This window comes from Squalius cephalus, assembly GCF_949319135.1.
Source record: "Squalius cephalus genome assembly, chromosome: 5".
Classification (NCBI taxonomy): domain Eukaryota; kingdom Metazoa; phylum Chordata; class Actinopteri; order Cypriniformes; family Leuciscidae; genus Squalius; species Squalius cephalus.
The window spans coordinates 33,262,678-33,277,079 of NC_137126.1; the positions used below are offsets into that span (position 1 = coordinate 33,262,678).

Genomic DNA, 14,402 nt, shown 5'->3' on the forward strand with positions numbered 1-14,402 from the left:
ATCATTGTGAAGTACTCCTGAAACCTGATTAGGTACTCCCAATAGTTGACTCTTATTGGATTTTCTGTGGGTTAGTGGTAATGGCTTTTTTCAGTCAGAGTCGTTTTATTATCATTCCAACTCTATACAGCCTGTACACAGTGAAACAAAACAGTGTTCCTCCTGGACCATGGTGCTACATAAGACAAAAACCAACAGTACAAATTTTACATGGAACAGGGCAAAGTAGTGGGGAGGTTTTTTTGAGCGAGCAAATGCGCAAAGTTTGCGAGTTTATGTTCAGAGATTGATTAAGTAAATGTGGATGGATGTGTGGGAGTGTAGTTGTCAGGCCAGTCACATGGAGTTGAGGAGTCTGATGGCTTGGGGGAAGAAACTGTCATGCAATCTTACCGTGAGGGCCTTAATGCTTCTGTACCTTCTGCCAGACAGTAGGAGGGCGAAGAGTTGGTGTGAGTGGTGTTGGTGCTGTTTGCAATACAGATAGCTTTGCTCATACAGCGTGTGTTGTAAATGTTTGTGACGGAGGGAAGAGGGACCCTGATGATCTTCTCAGCTGTCCTCAATATCTGCTACAGGTTCTTGCGATCTGAGATGGTCAGATCCCTCTGTAAAATGTGGTGAGGATGGGGGGTAGGAGATGGGCTTTCTTCAGCCTTTGTAGAAAGTAGAAAGGCTTCTAGGCTTTCTTCGCTATGGAACTGGTGTTGAGAGACCAGGTGAGGTTCTCGGCCTCTTGACGATCTCCACGGAGGAGCTGTCGATGCAGAGAGTGGTTGTTACGTGCTTCATCCCTTTCTGTAGGTTCTTCGAGGTTTCTCGCTGTCAGATCTGGAGGGGTTTGTGGAGGAACAGGAAAAGCTGGTGGATGGTGGTGTCAGGAGTCATTTTGCTAGAGGAAGACCCATGAGAGAGCAGAGACCTGTTGAAAAGAGAGGAAGAGGAGCAGGTAAATCAACTTCAAAAGCAAAGCTTGAAAACATTTTTCTATTTTATTCTCATGCACATTAGAATTGTGTAGGATAAGGAGAAAATTTACTTTAATTTAACTTTAATTTAAAAGATAACCATGAGGAATGTTGTACACACTATCAAACAGGAGATGGCAGTATATTATTCATGATAAGAGCTGATTGAGAGCGAGTTGTAGCTTTAATTATTTTATGTGAGATCAAAACATTTATCTGATACAATCTAAAATCTAACCCTACCTTTACACTGCCAAATTTTGATGTTTGTGATGACGCAGACACTGCCCTGGCAGATATTGCTCTGAATATCTTGTGTTTGCTGATGAAGGACCAGTGGAGCTGGCTGTGTACAGAAAACATCCAGAAAACCATTAGACTGCTCTTTGGCACTTTTATTGAAAGGTGAGTACAGGTTTGACAACTCTGAATTTGAAAATATGTCGAATATTTTTCGGCTTCCCACCTGGACATCTGCGCTGACAGTTCAGAATTGTAATGCTCATTTCTGTGATGTATCTTTTATAATCTACCCTGTATGTATGTAAACACAATGAACAAACCACTAATTATCCAGTAATCACTTTGCTGGCCATGATGTTCATTGTTACCCTTGAGTAATATGTGCATTTGTTCATTAAAGCACATTAGAGTTTGTTATTGACCCAAAGCAAAATCATTAGTTATGAACCTGAGATTATTGTAGTATTCCATCATGCTGGCTTTGGAGACAAGTCCATTTAAAGCAACAATGTGGTCACTTGGTATGATATTCTATATAATCCCTTTTCTAGCTGATTTTTTTTTCACAAGACCCTGACTTAACTGATCTATGAGAACAAAAAACACTCAAGAACAGCAGGGTCGTGTTCAAAGTATGTTTGAAATCACGCAAAGCATTTAATAATTTTTATTTTGGACAGGGCTGATCATTAATGATTGTCCATTCATTCCTCTGCGTAAGTCCTTATCAGACTTTAAGTGCGAAAAAAATTCTTAGAAGCATGGAAAGCAGAGCTTCTCGTGCATGTGCTCCACCCAATTAGAAGTAATAGAGGGGCGAAGCGCAGGAAGGTGATTGGACGCAGCAGGGCTTGCTGATTACTGGCCAGCGAGCTATTCAACAGGATTGCATCTGGTTCAAGAGCCTTGCGTCATTTGTGTGGGCCAGACATATGTAAGCTGTCATAAGCAGTTAAAGAAGTGATGTCGAAAAAAACCCAGCACATTGTGAAAAGACCACACAGGCCACTGTGTCTGGTTTGCCGTATGGTCCCAAGATTAATGAGTCCTTTAGTTTAATGATCATTATTTATTGTAGATAAGGCAACAATCTCAGCAGGGTAACAGATTATTATCTGGTCTACACATGCTTAACAAAGTACACAAATTGTTCTACGATATGTTTGATAAATGGGAGGTGACTTTAAAACCTTTTGCACTCAATGGCCCAGCGAGAATAGATGAGTAAATCGCCTGGGACTAACTGCCAGCTGGGAATCTGCATTATATGATCACCTGTTGAACTTGATAGCCTTTCTTACTCCAAAAGGAAGAATCATAACAATGCATGTGTGTGTGTGTTCACACTTCCTGTGAGCTTATGTCTTCCTCGCGAGGATTACAGCATTTTTACAGAATGTGCTGTCACTCACTTCCCCAGAGTACATGACTCCTCATGCCAGCACTAATATTTGTTGCACGCACAGTGAAATATCCTCCATCAGTGCTTTCTGAACTTTAGCTACAATGGATCAAAATGTTTTGTTTGTTTCTCTCCGAGTAGCCAGAGAAAGGATGTTTATTGGATTAACAAGTATAAAAGCATAATAAAGGTGTTATTGCTGAATATTTTTTATCTTGTGTGTAAAAATATATTGTAAAATTAGTTTTTTTCTGTTTAATGATACTATGACTGCCTACACATTAGAGTCAGTTAGTACATTTACAACAAAACGTTGATGATAACTATCAAAAATGAGTAAATTATCAAAATCTGACAATTGCTGAAACCCACATTAAAATTAGATTGTGAAATTGTTAGGTGGGTGTGCTGGTCTGAAAACGAGGTGTTTTCAGGCGCATTGTTGGTGCGTTTCTATTTTGAGGCAACTGAAATAGACTGCTCCTTTGACCAAATGAAAGCTGGTATAAAGTCAATGGCGCAATATTTTTTTATTATTTAAAGAGCGCGTTAATAGTTGGCGCCTATAGGCGGGTCCACAACGCGCGTACACTTTGTCCCGTAGATGGTCTGCTCGCACGCTTTAACCTTGCACCCCGACCATTTTTCCCGATGTAAAGTAGCAAAAATGGATTCGGACACGCCCTAAGTGCGCTTACGCCATGCGCTTTAGACCATGCACTTGGATCGTTGAAATAGGGCCCACTCTGTTACTTTGTCATATATTTATGAGTAAATACTCTGGCCAGAAGCAAACATTATTCCTGTTTTGTTGAAACTTGCCCACTGACATGCATAACATGTACTAGATGGATGTCTTTGACCATTGCTTTGCATTTACTTTTTCAGCGACTTGCGTTTGAGTGTGGACCTTTCAAAAATGACGTGTCAAGCAGTTCAACTTTTAAAGATGCATCTCGGGACCTTGTTTTTCCATTCCATTGCACTGCGTCTTGCATTTTCAAAAGCAAAAAATCATTCTGTGTAAATGGCCTCTTTGTTCATTCAGCTCACTGCAGTTCGCTAAATGCTAATCTAATCATGGCTTTTCATAATAGGGAGACATACTAGAACAGGGCTGGGCAAATCTGGCCCTCAAGAACCACTTTTCCTTCAAAGTTTTAGCTCTAACCCTGATCAAGCTCCTTACCCTAACCTTTTTTAGGGTTGGCAGTTTGGCACTCTGGATCTTGGGGGCCAGAGTTGCCCACCCCTGGACTAGTAGACTGACTGCATCGTTCAATAAGAGACTGTCACAAAACGTTACAACATTCTCTTTGAATTTCAGAAAGGACAAACATAGCAAGGGAAAAGTATGAAAAGTAGGGAAAAATTATTTTTGATATACATGATTACTGATGATGATTTAGAAATGATGCTACAGAATTCATACTGAAATGCCGGTTGATGTCAGGGAAACAGACAGAGAAAACACTAAGAACATCAATTTTAGATGCAGATTAGCTAACCATTTCTTGGTTTACATTTGTAAACGATATATGCTCAGATTTCAGTGCTTCATTAAAAAAGTAGGCCATGTGTCTGCAATTCTCCTTCATAACGCAGAAGGCCTTGTCTGGTCACTTTGAGCATGTGTTTCTCGCATTGCCGTATTTAGGTTTGGGATAAAGTTAGGATTTTGGCCTCGCCCTCACTAAAAGCGATACACGCAAGCCAAACTTGTTTTTCTGGAAGGTTATATTAGGATGGGCCTTATGTCTGTTAAATGATGTGACAGTTAATGCTGCCCTTGTTTGTATGACATCACCAGAACAGGACAGGTGTTAATTAGTGTGGCTAAAATCAGCACCTTATGTCAGCTGAATCTAAAGCTATTTTCTAAGCATGACATCGTCTTCACTATTCCATGTGTAATTACTCCGGCATGTTTTTTCCAACCAAGTTGGGGAGTTTATGTGGTTTGGGGTCAGCACAATAATTGATGCTAAGTATAATGAGGATTACTGCAGGTTTAAAGGAATATTTCCTGTAAAAGAGGTGCACAGAATGTTCTGATGCTGGATTTGGGGAGAGGGGTAGTTTAGATGCTGGATTTTAGATGTATGAAGTGTTGATGGAGTATTTTGAGGTCATTGTTCAATCAAGATCTCCTGGTTTCTTTAGGACTATGATGCAACCTGTGCATTTTCAAACTGTGCTTCATTACATGCACACATTAATGTAGGATTTGACAGGATTTGATTATAAATGTATGCAGTGTCCTGAATTCCGTTTTTGTGTGTGTATATATACATTTCGATATGGACATCACATCATGATCACTTGCACTTATGCGAGTCAGATGCTGATTCAGTAACAGCTCTGTTCGATTCAGTTAAGTGAAGGATTAATCAGACTCAAACCGGTAGCTCGTCTTTTTTAACTGTTTATGAAAAAAGAACTGACTCAAATAATTTATTTCAGGACTGTTGCATTTGTTGCTGAATGAGCACAATTCCTCAGTACAGAGGCCCTAAAGGGACATGCTGGTGGAAAAAAATATGTGATGGGAAGAAAAATAATAAGTCAATGCTTTTTGCAATTTGTGTTCTCTCGCAAATGTTTTGCGTTCCCCCGAGAAACTTTGCGTTGGCTTGCGAAACCTTTGCGTTTGCTTGCAAAACCTTTGCGTTCCCCAGAGAAACTTTGCGTTGGCTCGCAAAACCTTTGCGTTCCCTCGAGAAACTTTGCGTTCGCTCGCAAATGTTTTGAGTCCCACGAAAAACTTTGTGTTGGCGAGCAAAACCTTTGCGTTCCCTCGAGAAACTTTGCGTTCGCTCGCAAATGTTTTGAGTCCCACGAAAAAACTTTGTGTTGGCGAGCAAAACCTTTGCTTTCCCCCGTGAAACTTTGCGTTCGCTCGCAAATGTTTTGAGTCCCACGAAAAACTTTGTGTTGGCGAGCAAAACCTTTGCGTTCCCTCGAGAAACTTTGCGTTCGCTCGCAAATGTTTTGAGTCCCACGGAAAACTTTGTGTTGGCGAGCAAAACCTTTGCGTTCCCTCGAGAAACTTTGCGTTCGCTCGCAAATGTTTTGAGTCCCACGAAAAAACTTTGTGTTGGCGAGCAAAACCTTTGCTTTCCCCCGTGAAACTTTGCGTTCGCTCGCAAATGTTTTGAGTCCCACGAAAAACTTTGTGTTGGCGAGCAAAACCTTTGCGTTCCCTCGAGAAACTTTGCGTTCGCTCGCAAATGTTTTGAGTCCCACGGAAAACTTTGTGTTGGCGAGCAAAACCTTTGCATTCCCACGAAAAACTTTGCATTGGCTCGCAAAACCTTTGCTTTCCCCCGAAACTTTGTGTTCACTCGCAAAACCTTTGTGCTCTTCCGAGAAACTTTGTGTTCACTCACAACACCTTTGCGTTTCCCCGAGAAACTTTGTGTTGGCTCGCAAAACATTTGCTCTCCGCCGAGAAACTTTGCGTTGGCTCGCAAAACCTTTGTGTTCCCCCATGAAACTTTGCGTTCACTCAAAAAAACGGTTTCTCCTTTTGAGCTCTTTGTGAGCGAACGCAAAGTTTCTCGGTGGAACTCAAAAGTTTAAAGCATTGATATATAATGTTTCCTCAATCTCATATTTCTTTTTTTTTTCTTCACCATGTCCCTTTTGGGGCTCTGTACACAGAGCTACAAAGTACACTTTCAGTTTTAGCCCCCATATAAAATTGTCAATAAGCGGCATTCATTTGAATTTATATTAATTCTTTCCATAAAATATAAAATGTCTAAATGTATTAGTTATAAAATGTACTTGGTGTCCTATCTTAAGAGTTTTGCTACAGGACATGTGAGGCCATCATGTCTTCAATCACTCCTGACTCCATCTGGTAAACATTTGACTGTCAAGTACAAGACTGTTGCTTCAGCACAGCATGTCGTTGGGACCTGGAGTTCCGGAAATTTCTAATAATATGGAAACAGGCAACACATATTCAAGCCTCACTGACCTTGTCTCTCCATCCTGTCTCCTTAAAAGCCAAGACAGGGTTGGCCAGACATATGGTAAGGCTTGTCCTTTTATCTAACAGTCATTTTAGGAGCTTTACCATGAGGGATTAGATAAGGGGTAGAAACTAAGAGAGAGAGGTTATCATTGGTTGGGTCTTTATGTTAGCATCTTGGCCTTGTAAAATAGCCACAACTTTTTTATATATCCACGCTTCAGGCCAGCTCACAGGCGCTTTAGGGCAGTCTGTTTATCTTCACATATATCATGTGAGAAGACCAGTTTGACCATTTGCCAGTAATGTGTTTGTTTAGTTTGGCCAATCGTTTTCAAACTGTTAGCGAGGGTGTCTTATCTGTCTGGTTTCACACTAAATCACTGGTCCCTAAACAGCTATTTGTTCAAGTGGATAAACTTGCCGCAGGATAATCATGAAAGCTTTCTGTTAGCTGTTCCAGAGTTTGGGAGTTTCTGTGGTGCTTAGATGGAGAGGAGTCTGGAAACTTATGGCTCTCTGTGGTTCAAAGCATGTATTGGCATGACTGGGGATGGAACATCTACAAACAGGGTTATTATGTAATGGTCTTGGTCCATTTGCTTCCTTCTCTGTGTGCTCAATGTGTGTGGTGTGCACACACTCTTTGAAAATTTATTGTAGAAGAGCAGTTATATTCAAAAAAGCCACTGATCATTGTCTCCACTTGCCTCTACAGTGACTTACAGGGTGAAACTTCTCTCTGGTGATGTATGTAATTTAAATTCCGCCCCTTTCTTACAGTCAATCTCACATGTAGCCGATCTGCCATGTCCCCGTTCTACATTTTGTTTTTCAGTAGCCTGTTTCACTCAGATGTATGTCACAATGCAGAAGAAAAGATCTGCCGCTACTTCTGACTTTAAGGGCCCAATGGTGATGGCTAAAGCTCTATGATTTGATGATAAACTTATTGTGAATCTATATGGAAGATTGTTTATGTCTCAGAAACCAGAATAAATCAAATTAAGGTAATTGTAGTTTTCTTTTTTAAAAATACCTATGAGATTTTATATCACAAAAGCAAACTTTTCATCTTATTTAAAACTTTTTCACTACTCTGAAGTGGAAATGAGCTTCCATACGAAGCAGCAACCTTCTGATTGCCAGCCTTGAGGTTTTAGCCTGTGCACCACCCCAAAGTGATAAGACTTGTACTTTCAGCTGAAATTCAACATGTTTTGGAGAACACAATGTGCAGTTTACCAGCCTGCAAACAAATGCCCACACAGGCCATACTTTTGCACTTACAAACATAAATACCAGTATGTAATGCACACCAGAAAACAAAATGCTCGTCTTTTGTCAGCAGGGTGCTGCTGTCCGAGAATAAAATGTCCCACTGGAAATGCAAACCAAACGTGGGCCGGGAATGTTGTTGCTGTGTACACTGACATTACTATGAAGTCACTGGGTTAGGATGCATTGGGTTTTTTGATTTCAGTCCTGACTAGATCCTGTTTCGTCCAGTTGCTGGATTTGGAGATGCCTATTAAATGTGGTGGCATAAACACCACAGTGGGTTGTATATTTCTGCATCAGACCTCATGTCACCACAAGAGCATCTTGGCTGGATACATCTGTGTTCTTATGGTCTGTGTGTGTGGAAATCATCTGTTCTGGTTTTCTGTTTTCATGTTGCATCATGCCGATTAATTAACCATAATTTTGAGAACTATATTGTGTACATGTCCAGTAGTATAAGTCGTTGATATAATTGTCTAACTCTGTTTGGTGGTTCAAGAGAGCTTGTGTGAAACTGGAATTGAGGCCACTCTAAACAATTCGTTTAAAAAACATCTTGTTCTTCGTTATGGCAGGATTTCTTCACTTAATAGTATTAGACCACTGTTGGCTGACCTTTCTAAGCAGACACTTTCCAGATTTGCTGGAAATAATATTGAACAGATGTAGATGACTTACTGCATGTACTCACTTACACAGTAACTGTAAAATCCCAGGTCAAATTAGCAGCTCCCAGTAGATCCACAGATACTCAAGTAAATGAAGATCATCATGTGGTGTGATGCTAATCATTCTGCAAATAGTATTAATACATGAAACTCAAAACCTACTCTAAAAAACTAGATGCTCCTTAGCCTTATAGTTGTGCATGTTGTACTATTTTTCTTAGACAGTGTCAGGAGACATGTTTCAAAATGGCAGAAACAAGGACTTTCATAATGAAGCTGACCATCAGCACATTTCTCCAGGTCTTTTTTTTTTACCACAAGGGGGCAGCACACACCATTAAGGTCTGTGTCTTCAAACAAGTGGTTATGTAATTGATGTCCTAGGTATGACTTCTAAAGTCAGAGTACTACTATTTCCTTTTTTCCTAAAATAAGTAATTTACTTAGCTTATAGTTTGCCATTTCAGACTGTTGTCTTTTTTCTTTTTCTTTTTTCCATTGGATGTCTGACATTTTGTTAGGTGATCTGAAAAATTGGCTGATTCAGTCTGACACATAACCAAATGTAATTAGATCAGTGGCTCTGTCAGCTGTTGTTACTGTTCAGTCAATGGAAAAGTCAAAGCTCAGCACAGGCTATAAAACAGCATACCTTGGAACTGTGTCTTTTCTCTCTTTGTCTGAATTGTGTGATGAGCAGCATTCACCATCATTCTGACTCATTTACACTATTGCCCTGTGCACAAGTGTGTGTGGTCTGGTATAGTTTATGTTAAGCAATTATTGACTGCTGTTAGTGTAGTTTCATCATGAGATGTCTAGGTGGGTGAACCATATGTGGTGTATATGAGTAACAAACAAAACCTGTATAATACACGTTGAAGTGTGTGCAATAGTGGGACAGAGCTTCTCTTATGAACCTGTGTGTTCCTGTTTTAGTTTTTCCTTTTCCCTTTCTCTCCTTGTCCATTTCTTATGCTCACACACATACACGTGCACACAGAGAATGTTGGATTAAAACCTGTCTGTCAAGGGGGTCATATGTGAGTATTTTTCTATTCATACTTGTACTAGAACATATTGTTGTATAACCCAACACTTTGATGGTTTTTGTGTTATCTGAACTAGTATCTCGCCATATTTTCTTTTATGTCTTGGCAGAAGACTGTTTCAGAAGATTCAAAATCAATAAATCATTTCTTTTTAAGCAAGAGGAGGTTAGGATAAAGAACGCATGTGGGAATGAGAGAAAGTAATGCAGAATGTCATTGTGAGGTACATGTGTGAAGGTACAGTACTTTTTCATTGTGAAATAATTCTTGGACGATCATCATTTGGAGCTGTTGTCTGATGTCTCACAGAAAATTCAAACACAAAAGTTCAACTGCTTTCTGTAATAGTCTCATAGTTTATGAATCATATTTGCATTTAGGATAAAAAATCTTCCTGTATATTTAATTCTCAGCACCTCCCAACCTAGTAACAAATCCTTCCCTCGCGGGTCAAAATGACCCGAAGCCTTAAAACTTTACTAGTTAATTGTTTTTGTCCAGGAAGCATATCAGTTCATTTTGATTATATTTTCATTTTTTAATGCATTTTTTTGGGAGATGTTTTGTTATTTATTATTTTATTTACCTCTAAATTACTAGATGTTTAATTGTAATATATAGGCACATTCTTCACACTCTTTACTTATAAATACAAAATAACTGCAGTGCATGCGAAGACCAGTTAAAACATCATGATCATGCATTGGGTGTCTCTGCTTGACCTCTTATGGGAAAAAAATTATAATATAACATGGTATTTAACGACTATTATCACAAGATGGTCTTATAGCTCTATGGAACAAATTAACTGTACCATTGGGAAATAAAGTCCCATTTGAAGTCAGTTTGCGTCTTTATGCATTCAGGTACATGTTTAGACATGACAAAATATATTTTTCTAGCATTTGTAGTGTTTATTTTGAGCATTTTTTAGTTTTGTATTTATGATGAAGTGTCATATTTTGCACTAATTCAAGTTAGTAAAGAGGACAGCAGGAAAAATATTAGTAAAACCTTGAAGCATATTTATTTGAATATGCTGATTTTTAGTCAGAAAAAAAATGCTGTTCTAATTTCACCATTAATTTAGCATTTTTGTGGGGATGGGGTTGTTCTGTATTCTTAATGTATTCAAATCTAACCTCTTCATATCTGTGTTCGGTCTGCATTTTTACTGATTTATTTTTATTTGAAACGGTCTAGAAAATCTCCACTCCACAGAGTCAAACTATCTACTATATCAACATATAACTCACTTAGTTCAATACAGATAAAGCAAAAAAATGTTATATATTATATATATATAACAACAAAAAAAGTATTTTCTCTTTATCTGTATACTTCACAGTAGTGTCTTGTTCATGGTTATCCTCATTTTTATAGCTTACCATAAGCCTTATGGTAACGGAATGAGACTGAGAACTAGGATACGAACCATACGAACCATTGTTTCCTCATATTTAACGCAAAGGTTTTTGAAGGTCTTGACATTGATTAAATCCTATCTCCACTGTGCAGCATGTGTGTTTGTGTCTATGCATGCACAAGTGTGTGTTTGTTTGAGGCATTAAGGACATGTTTGTGTGGTAGTCTCCACAAAAAAAGTATTTCAAGGAATATGTATCAATCAAATTCACTTCAAAATTGCAATTTCCTACAGTAACTGTTTTTGTGTGTATGTCTGTCTCAGTGTGTAGTCTACTAGAGTTAACAAACATCATGCTGGCTGCTATTTCTAGAGAGGAGGCACGCGACCCTGGAGACCGGTTTAGCTCCCCATTGTCAACCACACAGGTGACATGCGAAGACCTCAGAGAACATGTGCACCGCATGCCAGAGAAATGGAAAAATAAACAGATATGTTCAGCCAGCTGTTGGCAGAACACTGGCCCCTCCTGACCCACCACATTTGAGCTCCTCTCATGCACTTGTGGAGGTTTATTGTGTTTCCTTTGCCTGATCGTAGAGTGTGCAGATCTTTTTTTTTAGTACGGCTTGGTGTGCATAATAGTAGCCATGAGATTTCAAAGAAAGTAACAGTGAGATAAAGATAGAGGTGATGACAGGGCCCAGCCCGAGTGACAATGAATAGTTCCAGTGCAGTTGACATTCAAGACACATTTATCACATTTTCAGACAGGAGTGAAGGTGCTGAAGTCTTTGTGAAGACTTTAACTTGAACATCATATGTCATTACATAACTGAGATTTTTAAATCATTGTAATGGCCACACTAGGACTAGGTATCGATAAAGATTTCCTGGTTAGAATGTGATTCACAAGCTTCCAATACATGTTAATGTATTTCAGCTATATTGTCAATTTTGCTGACATATGAAAGAATTTTCAAGAATTTCTCTCTCTGCTAATACTGCTAATTATACAGAGCAGTATTCCAGATTGATTCAAACCAATAACTCCTCTTTTTGAACTATTAATTAAAAGAACCAGCTTATAAGAGTCGTTGGTTTTGGGCTACACTGGTCTTGCTGTATGTTTTTGATCCACTAAAAAGAACCTGTTCATAAGTGTCATTTTTGGTTGGACCATAATGTAAATATTATGGTTACATATGGTATTAATTAAAATAAATCTGAAATATAGAATTTGAAGTGTTGCCTTGTCAACTAACTGAAATAAAATATTTTTTTGATATAATATGACTAAAACTGAAACAAAATTAAAGCTAAATAGAAATGTATAAAAAATGTCAAATCACATAACACAATTGCTAAAACTTAAACTAAAGTAAAAACTGAAAATATAATAATAAATATATTTCAAAATATATATAAAAAAATACTCTAATTGTATATAAACCATAATGATATAATGCTGGAAACACCTTAGAAAGCTAAGGCCCATTCTCAGTTTCCTTGGGTGCTTCTCAATATCCCTTCTCGTCTCCTCGCTCCTCCGTCCTCCATCCTCCATCCTATGACCCGGAAACCGATCGAGCTCAGCCATCTTGAAGGGCATCTCAATTAGGGCTGGGCGATATATCACGGGACATTGTTAGGCGCATCTCGTCAGTAAAGCCGGTTCCTTGATTAGTAGTAAATCGCCATCACCTGCTTTCAGATGGAGCGGCATTTACTACAAAGAGCCGTAGTTAACTGACAAGCTGAGCCATATCGCATTAATATCGCGGACGTATCGCCTGCGATAATTAATGCGATATGGCTTAATGATATATCATGCGATATATCGCCCAGCCCTAATCTCAATTCTCTAATTGCACCGCGAGGAGTCGAGGATCGAGGAGTGAGGAGGCTTCCTGAGGAGTCATGAGCGAGGATACACAGGTGTATCCTATGCAGAAGACTTTTATTGACTAAAACATGACGCACGTATAAATTCTCCTCCCCCTTCATATCGGTCACAATAATTTTAATTTGTACTTTATATAAACCACACATCTCATATTTCAACATGGTATCTTGCTTTATTATTCTTTATTATGAATTTCTGAAATAAACAAACTTCAACAACATAAGGGTAGATCCTTTGAGCGCTGCTGATGACGCGGTGAAGTGACGCTCGAGTGATCAAGTATTCCAATGTATTAAAAAAAGCATTCATTCGATTCCTCTGTCCTCATTTTCTTTCCTTGCAGCTTTCCCTCGCATTCTACAGGGGGTGGAGCTGAGACGCGAGGAAAGGAAGCGAGGAAAGGAGACGAGGATGCACAAATAAGAAATAAGAAGCACCCATTGTCTTTCTGTCTTACCCAGGTGGCTAGATGTAGGCATAGCCCACCTGAGCAGCGCCCCATGCTGGGTGATCTACCTGCGGGTTCTCCAGGATGCAGTGTGGCCCGGGGGTGAGCTGCCTGTGGTGCCACGGCCAGAGAGAAGCCCAGAGCAGAGAGAGAAGACCAGACTCCAGTGCCTGCACTGCCTTATGCAGCTGTTCCCAGGTCAGTTCATACCACAACATTAGAGCATCTTCAGAATTAATGAGCTGGATCGTGTTCATTCCAACTGTATCTACTTCATTGTAACTCATCTAAAACGTTTGAAGTTCATATGGCGTGTGTTTTCATATTAATGTGGAACTCAAATTGGAGGAGAACACATTTTCATTGCAAGCAGTACATGCTGACATACAAAATTGTTTTTTGTGTGAATTGTAGAGTTAATTACAGACATGCTTGGCTCAGGGAAATTCAGGCTAGTGTGGGAGCATGTGCTGGAATCTCTACAGGACCCCAGTATCAACAGGTATGACAATCTAAATTTACAATATCAGAGTCCTAACAACAACAGATAATCCCCAATGACCTTCCTTTTTAAGAATCTGTTGCGTATATGAACTATAACCTAAATAGGCTGGAAGTAAATGCCTATTAACAATTAAAACTTGTTTCTATATGGGGTATGTGCAGGCACTTGGTTTACTGTATTTTTGACCTGCTGCTGGAGTTCCTTGTTCCAGAATTTTCCGAGGAGACGTTCCAGAGGTCTTTACTTCAGAGTCTCCCTGGGGATGTAGAGAGAACGCCTTCATCCTCATAAGGACACTATGTTTCTTTTCTTCCATCTTTCTGAATGCTGATGACATTTGGATGTTTTTATCAGTCTGGCTTATCAGTTTGGCAGGTTTTGTAGACAGCTGCTTTTGTCTCACAATGGGTTTGGCATAGTAGTTCAAAATAATATGAATTTAAGATGTTTGCCCCATTTTTAACCTAAACCTACTCATGTTGCTGTGGCACTTGAATAACGCGTGTATCTTTAATTTGTTTATTCAAACTAAATTTAAAGCCACCTTCATTTCACATCATAGTCCTGGCAGGCCACTCAGA

At 39.2% G+C, this 14,402-nt stretch overlaps 1 protein-coding gene across 2 annotated transcripts in view; it reads left to right on the forward strand.

Moving 5' to 3' along the window:
- Window positions 1–14,402, forward strand: part of snx19a (sorting nexin 19a) — a 49,014-nt gene that overhangs the window by 5,654 nt on the left and 28,958 nt on the right. Inside the window, exons 8-12 of one of the 2 annotated variants that reach the window (XM_079870400.1) lie at window positions 805–949; window positions 1,250–1,373; window positions 13,330–13,514; window positions 13,731–13,818; window positions 13,983–14,164. In XM_079870400.1, the coding sequence (XP_079726526.1) occupies window positions 805–949; window positions 1,250–1,373; window positions 13,330–13,514; window positions 13,731–13,818; window positions 13,983–14,112 (672 nt within the window). In that variant the 3' untranslated portion in view covers window positions 14,113–14,164. Of the gene's footprint in view, window positions 1–804; window positions 950–1,249; window positions 1,374–13,329; window positions 13,515–13,730; window positions 13,819–13,982; window positions 14,165–14,402 lie in introns of those variants that run through there. The other variant, XM_079870401.1, reaches the window with a different exon arrangement.